General features: G+C 60.6%; 1 protein-coding gene across 2 annotated transcripts in view; it reads right to left on the bottom strand.

Annotated features, from left to right (window-relative positions):
- Nucleotides 1–851: 851 nt before the first annotated feature.
- Nucleotides 852–7,648, bottom strand: part of POLR1A (RNA polymerase I subunit A) — a 74,178-nt gene continuing 67,381 nt past the window's right edge. Inside the window, exons 29-34 of one of the 2 annotated variants that reach the window (XM_006104003.3) lie at nt 6,854–6,964; nt 5,970–6,269; nt 4,966–5,166; nt 3,150–3,267; nt 2,211–2,375; nt 852–1,904 (exon numbers count right to left, since the gene is read on the bottom strand). In XM_006104003.3, the coding sequence (XP_006104065.1) occupies nt 1,804–1,904; nt 2,211–2,375; nt 3,150–3,267; nt 4,966–5,166; nt 5,970–6,269; nt 6,854–6,964 (996 nt within the window). In that variant the 3' untranslated portion in view covers nt 852–1,803. Of the gene's footprint in view, nt 1,905–2,210; nt 2,376–3,149; nt 3,268–4,965; nt 5,167–5,969; nt 6,270–6,853; nt 6,965–7,648 lie in introns of those variants that run through there. The other variant, XR_002826554.1, reaches the window with a different exon arrangement.

Here is a 7,648-nt window from a genome sequence, read left to right as displayed (position 1 = left end):
TGTTTCAAAAAAATCAAATGTGCCCTCAGAGAAGAGCATTTCCAGTGCTGAGTATTCCAGGGAGCATGCTGTCTTAAACAGGAGGGAGGCGCCCACGAGGCTGCTCAACTGAGGGGGCAGGGCCACCACGGGAAAGCTCTGGGTGTCTGCTCCCGGACCAGGAGGAAGGATATTCTAGGAGAGACTCAGATGCACAGGAAACACCTGGAAGGAGTGGGCAGGAAGGACAGGGGCCACGGCCTGGCTGTGTTCGGGGCTTGCTCCCTCACCCCTGCATCCTCAGGGCCCCCTGGCGCTGAGCCTTCTTCTGTGCTGATGCCCCGCCCTGGGGCCATGTAGCATGTGCCTCAGACCATAGAGGACTGGCTCCCACAATCCGGGATGAGGGGAAATTAAGTAGGCGTGGCCTTCGTCCAAGACGCACAGCTTCGCCTGCGGTGCAGGGCTCAGGGGACCCTTCTTCCTGTGCCCCAGCTGGCGAGCCCTGCTCCAGGGGGTTTCCCCAGTGAAGGCAGAGGCAGCCCAGCTGTGTCCGTCACATGTCTAGAGGAAGCAGTGTGGTCACTCTCCCAAGCAAGGCCTTCCTCCCCACCCGGACGCACAGCTCCTCCCCGCTGGCTTCCGCTCTCCTGGCCTTGGGGCCAGAAGCTGGCTTTAGAAGGGACAGGCTGCAGCGTAAGGGGCAGGCTGGGGTCACAGGGCTGGCTGGGGGTGCTGAGCTCTCCCCCAGGTCCTCTGCCAAGAACAGGAAGAGGAGCCGAGAAGTGACTGTGCTAAGAAATCCCAGTCCTGAGCTCTCACATCACAAATGCAGAAACCACAAACCAAGGAAAGAATAAAAAACCCCAAGCTTTAAATTTTCTCTCCTAATAGCTGGTTCCAGTGATGTTTATTACTCAGCCTGAGCTGGAATAACCTTAGACAGAAATAGAAACAGCCCCTGGTTTTACTGAGCCTTCGCACAGTCCTGACTTTTCGGTTCATGTCAGGGCCCCTGGCTGTGGTGCCAGAGACCACGGGAGGCCAGACGGAGCAGGGTCTGTGCAGAGGGGCGTGGCCTCAGAGCAGAGCCAGAGAAAGACAGCCAAGCAGCTGGTTCCAACAGTGCAGCCTGGCTGGCGACAGGGTTTTATGTGTAGGGTGAGCTGCTGGGGCCCTGGAGAGACCAGCCCAGACTCAGAGCTAATCTGGCCTAGAAGGACATGTGGCCACATGCCAGCAGGGCCCAGGCCCAGAAGCTGGGTGGGTGGAGGTCTGTGCCACCCTATGCTTGGCCCAGGGAAAGAGCCTGGGTGGAATCTGGGGAACTCTGTCCGCAGGGCCGGTGCAGCAGGGGCGGGCGTGGGCGGTGGGCTCTGTCCGAAGGGGTGAGTGTGGGCAGCGGGCTCTGTCCACAAGCTGGTGCAGCAGAGCGGGCGTGGGCAGGGGGCTCTGTCCCTGCTCCGGAGCCCAGGATCCCGCCTGCAGTCACTGGCTGCTCGGGGCAACGGTCCTCACCTTCCTACCTGGAGGGGCCAGGGCTCGCACCTCTAAGTCTCCTGTGGCACAGGGGGCCTCCCCTTGGAGGGCCTCGGGGATTTGCTGAACCTTGTGTATGTCCTGAGATGGAGAGGGGCAAGGATGATCAACGCTGCCACTTTCCTGGGGAAGCTGCTCTTCGGAACCCAGCGTCACTGCTGTGCTCTGCACTGTCACTGGACCGCCGGGTTCTGGTCTCCTGGTTCTCACCGAAGGGCAGGGCAGGCCAGGCCGGCCCTCCTGGGTCCTCTGGGCCACTCCAGGCCAGGCAGCCGGCTGTGGCGGCTATCGCAGGGGCTGCTTGAGCTCGAACAGGCCTGTCCCGCCCTTGACGACTTTCCCAACCACGAGGCAGGCGGAAGGAGACCTCAGCTCGTCGTGGGATCCTGGGAGACAGAGCACGCGTTAGGTGGCTGAGGGAGAAGCTGGGGGTGGTGTGAGGGGGTGGATGGGGCACCTTGGAGCAGCCCCGGGTCCCGGAGGCCGACTGCCCTGCACTGAGAGAAGGCCCTTTTCCCTTCAAAACACAGAGGCACTTCCCTAGCTGCTGCCCACCCCTCCCAACCGCTTCCTCCATGAGACCTTGCTCGTGTGCAAGGGGAAGGGGAAGGCGAAGGCGTGCGGAAAGGTGCCCAAGGAACAGCCCATTTGCCCGGAGCAGATGCAGGAGGGCCGGGCCTGCCCACACTGACCCAGCATGGTGGCCTGCTTCAGGAACTGGAAGCTGGTTTCAAACGTCATCTGCTGCAGAGGGGACGAGTTTGACTGGATCCCAAAGCGGTTCAGCGGCTTGTAAACACCCTCGAAGCACATGTAGTCGGCGACCAGGGAGAGATGGCGGGGATCGACCGCAATGCCTGTCAACGGGCAGCAACATCAGGAAGGAGGCCGCATTGGGGCAGTGGCTCCCAACAGGTGTCCCTCCCTTCACCCTCGCTACACTGCCTCCCTGCTCCGCCTCCAGCCACACAGGAAACAGGCTCCAGACGGGGCGTGAGAACTGACAGCACTGCTTTCACTCGAGAACTGAAACCCTGATGGCTGGACAGGCCAAGTTACTGTTCGGATGTGCTGCCCCTGGTTTGCTCTCTGAAATAAACTGTTGTAAGGTTTTCCCCCACAGCTTGATGCAAACGGCCTGCACCTGCAGAAGATGAGACACACTCCGCAGCCGGCTCGCGCTCCCCTCTGCCTGACCGAGTTGTGCCCACCAGACATCCTGGTATCTCCCAAGGTGCCCCATTGTTCAGGCAGCTCCCCCAGCTGCTGGTGCGACCCCGACCCAGCCCCTCTCCAGGAGAACAAACACTCCCTCAGTGCTGACGCCGACACCGGGTCTCAGCCGCGGTCAGAGGATGTAATAAAGTTTCTTAAACGCTCACGTCTCCTGGCCTGGCTCCTGCTGTGCGGACCTAACAGTTACCAGGCAGGAGCTTTCAGAGGCCGGCGGGCAAGACACAGTGGTGGCCCTCGATGATGGGACTTGCCACACGAGACTGAAACACAAGTCGCCCCTTCCCTTGGTCACTCTCAGGGCCTCCGAGAGCTACACGCTCACTGTACCTCATGTCAGTTCCCCGGCGCTGCTGGACAACACCCCGATCTCCCCATGGCTGTCCACAGTCTCTTACCGTACACAGCAAACACGTCCTTGATCTCCTTCTCGATCACCCGCAGGGCGGCCTCGATGCCGTACGTGTTGGCCATCGCGTGGATGTCGTTGGAATAGAGGCGGCGCAAGTCCAGGACCTGGGGAGGGAGGAGGGACTGACTGGCAGGGCCCGGCCTCTGCTCCCTCCACAGGCGACACCCAGGCTGCTCTCTCCTTGTCTGGCAGTAGAGCACAACTGATGACAAAGTGGCCGCCAGGGTGGAGAGGAAACAGTGTGGGCAGAGCTGCCAACAGGACGCTGGCTGGGCCCAGGCCTGCTCCTCACTGCCAGAGCGAGGGACTGGGCGCCCGCTTTAGAGTCAAGGTATTTTTTTGTTTTGTTTTTGTTTATTTAACAGAAAGACCTGTCTCCTAGGATCGAGACACCCCTCGATGGGTGAGGAAAGTTCCCTAGCAGAAGTACAGACACCTGTCCAGGCACCTGGGCAGGGACAATCAGCTGCAGGGTGTAACCTGGGCCTCGTAAGGGTCCAGTTTGGCCGCCCTGGGGGCCCGATGGGGCTCCATGAGATGGCAGTCACCCCCACGGAAGACCTCGGAGGACCTGGGGGCTCATCTGGCCTTGTTTAAACGAACTCGCGAGGATGACACGGAGCTCGCCCTGGCTGCCTCTCAGCAGGCGCGAACCCTCCTGCTTTGTCTCCTGGAGGAGGACCTCTGTGGGCAGCTGCTGTGGGGGAAGTCTGTGAGGCGGGAGAGCTCTGCAGCTTGCTGGAGACCAGAGGACCCGGGTGAGAGGGGTCCCAGCTCCCAGTACTCTGTGCACAGGAGCTGAGAGAATCTCAGAGGCTGTGGGGGACTCCGGGAGGTGGGAGGAGCCAGGAGAGCTCAGATGAAAGGACAGACCTGCTGGCGGAGCAGGTGGGACAGGTACATGGGCCTCTGCTGGCCGGGCCTGGGGGCTGGGCCTGGATCACCTCTTCGCCCAGGGCCTGCTTCACCAGATAAAGTGAGCAGCTCCCAGGGCAGCAAATCAGCAAACTCTTTCTTACAACTGTACTCTGGAAAGGTTTTAATATCAAGGAAAAGCATTTATACTCAAACTAGAGGCCCAGTGCACAAAATTCATGCATGGATAGGGTCCCTAGCGGCTGCCGCCCCCTGGTGGTCAGCACACATCCAACTCCTGGCCGGTTGAACTCCCGCCCCTGAGGACAATTTGCATGTTACCCTTTTATTAAATAGGAAGGACTAGTCTGAGAAACTCGGGGTTACAGTTAAGCAGGTTCTGTATTGTGAGCAGTAACTGGGCTCACGCGCATGGTAGATCCCACACAGGGGGGCCAGGCCATGCCAACTTGGTTCGGGGACCCTGGGCTAGAAGCGCCAGCGGCTCAGCAAGCGCCAGAGCAGAGTGGCTGGACCTGGCCCCCCGTGCCTGAGGCAGAGGCAACGCTGGCCGTGCACTAGCAGAGGGCCTGGGCTGTACCTTGACGGCCAGCAGAGGGCCTGGGATGTTCCTCTACGGCCAGCAGAGGGCCTGGGACGTACCTCGGCGGCCAGCAGAGGGCCTGGGACGTTCCTCTACGTCCAGCAGAGGGCCTGGGCTGTACCTTGACTGGCCGGCCAGCAGAGGGCCTGGGATGTTCCTCTATGGCCAGCAGAGGGCCTGGGCCGTACCTTGGCGGCCAGCAGAGGGCCTGGGATGTTCCTCTACGGCCAGCAGAGGACCTGGGATGTTCCTCTACGGCCAGCAGAGGGCCTGGGATGTTCCTCTACGGCCAGCAGAGGGCCTGGGATGTACCTCGGCAGCCAGCAGAGGGCCTGGGCCGTACCTCAGCGTACTTGAACAGCTCTGGAAGGTTGATTCCTTCTGTGTTTAAGACGAGCTCCTTCTCGTTCTGGCTGTTGGTGGTTTCATTCAGGAGGCACCTTGTGATGCCCTTGGTCGCATAGATGACAGCACTGTGGGCCAAGGACACCACCAGGGAGCTCATGTCAAAGTTAATCTTCATCAGCGGGAGCTTCACCGTCACCTGCCAGAGGAGGAGAGCTGAGCCCAGGGAGATGGCCGCCCCAAGCCCCGCACGGGACAGAGGCCACGCCAACCGGGTTCCCCGCGGTACCCCTCCAAAGCCCTCTTAGTAAGCGCCTTGGCTGGGGACAGGTGGCCCTGCTGGGGGAGCTGGGTCAGTGAGTCTGCACCGTGAACCTGTGGCTAAGCCGACCATACACAGCAGCCAGCTCCAGTCCCCCAGGCCACGGTGGAAACGGCGGAGCGACATGTCACTGGTGTTGGTGAGAACGGTGAAACTCACGTCGCCCAACATCGCCCGTGCTACCCTTTCAGTGACCACAAAGCAACACAGGGATCTGTGTGATCCTGGTCAGTGACTCCTGCCTACACTGCCACAGGGAAACCACTGGCCGGATCAGGGCACAGGAAAGCTGTGTGTGGACTGTCTGGGCCTCCACACCACCAGCCTGCAAGGGAGCCATGCCCCACGTCGGAGACCAGGGGCGGCGGGCGGCAGGCGGCAGAAATAAGTGCCCTGCCAGCTTCCATGTGTGCTGCGACCTGCCGAATCGAGGGCTGAATGAGGCGACGTGTGAAAGCACCTAGGGCCTGGCAGGTCAGACCCACATATACTCCTACTGAAAAGTCAGAGCAGTGGGCCTCTAGGGATTTGAAAGTCACATTTGTGAGGCCGTGATCTGGGGCAGAGGGTCCACAGCGGTCACCACATGTGGGTTTAAGGGCCCTGGGATTAAAAAGAGACACCAACTGAGCAACAGGCCCCTCCCGCCACCCGCCCGCCCCGAGGCACTGACCACCGACCTGGCACCACAGGCTCTCCTCGGCGTCGTACTGGTAGTCCTCTATGAACGGGTGGGACTCCCGGACGGCCTGCACCCGGCGCTCCACGGCCTCTGCTTCCTGGGACTCCTGGCTGCTGCTGGGCTTCCGGGGCTGCCTCGAGGGTGGAGCAGGGGCCGAGTTCTCCTCGGGGCCTGAGCCCCCCTCTTCATCCTGCTCCTGGACTGTGGGGGCGCCTTCCCCACTGATGTTTCCTTCCTCCGGCACATCCTCGTCGTCATTCTGCTCCCCCTCCTCCTCGTCCTCACTCTCATAGTCGACCTGGCAGGGAGGGAGCGCAGGCTGTGGCTGGGCCCCCATCGCTCTGGCTGTCGGCAGAGGCTTATCTGACCGGCCCACCCGGGCCCCGCCTGCCCTGTGGCCTGGGCCGCCATCCTCCTTGCCCCGCTGGCCCGTCCCCTGGGAATGCCAGCCCCCCAGTGCCCATGCCCCTCCTCACCCTCACCTTGTGAATCCCCTCAGCCCCCCAACCCTGCCCTTTGTCCTTAAGCCATCATGACACCAGAGGACGGGTCTGGGGAAGAGGACGGAGGTATTATATTTTCATTTTAGAAACGGGAGGCAGCCTGACTTCGCCTCCTTGCCAAAGGCCGCTGGGTCCTAGACACTGATTCAGGTCAGGACAGCCAGACCCACAGGGCCACCCTGGGTGGCCCCGCCCGGTGCCTGCCCCGAGAACACCGTCTTCTTAGCAGAGGAGTGAGGGCAGGCTGGTCTGGCTCCAAGGTTCCTGACAGGTCCCAGCAGAGACAAAGGAGCAGCCTTATGTGTCAGGAACGACCCCTTGGGTCTGACGGAGGAGGGGGGTGTGACCACAGCCCCTCACCCCAGCCGGATCCCCTCACCTCCTCCTCTTGCTTCTCCCGGCGTTTGACATCTGAAGCATCGGCGTCTCCCTCCTCCGCTTCGGCGTCCACAATGTGCTCCTCCTCTCCCTCCTCGCCTTCCTGCTCTCCCTGCGGTGAGGCCGAGGAGGAACAAGATGCGCTCTAGTACCTACTGCCCGGGGAGTCCACCTGTCCACCCACCAACCGATGCACCTACCTCCCACCTACCCTCCCACCCAACCCCAGGCGTCCACCCAGCGTCTACTCTGTGTAGCCCTGATTCCACAGCTCCTCTTCGGCCTCCGTTTTTACACGGACCACCTGCAAAATCTTGCATTTAAAACAATTTTTTAAAGGGCCCAGACTCTGCAAGTCACTAAAACAAGATGGTGCAAAATACTGTTCCAGATATTTTTGTTGCAGGTAGAGATGAAGAGTAAGGGCTGTCATGGTGGGATATTGAGCATTTTAAAAACCAAGTATTTATACCTTTTCTCTTTCTGACCTTGGCTCCTAGTTTCTCAGTCTCCTGAGTGATTTAATGATAAGGACTGGGCAGCCTTTCAAAGACAGTCCATGCCCATCTCTGCCGGAGTTAGCCAACTGGTAGACGTCCATGGCAGGAGACCCAGAATGCTCTCTGGTCGAGGTCTTCCCTTCAGTTAAGGGATGAGGAGACGGGCCCATATATGGGGGTGGGCTCTCTTGTGTCCTCGAGCATGCTGGGCTATGCCTGTCTTTTGCTGGACCCCACCTAAAGATTGGGTATTAATCTCGGGTCTCGAAGTATCTCTAGGGAACCGGCCCCCGCCT

Source organism: Myotis lucifugus, unplaced genomic scaffold, assembly GCF_000147115.1.
Source record: "Myotis lucifugus unplaced genomic scaffold, Myoluc2.0 scaffold_531, whole genome shotgun sequence".
NCBI classification, from domain to species: domain Eukaryota; kingdom Metazoa; phylum Chordata; class Mammalia; order Chiroptera; family Vespertilionidae; genus Myotis; species Myotis lucifugus.
This window is presented reverse-complemented; position numbering and strand designations above follow the sequence as displayed.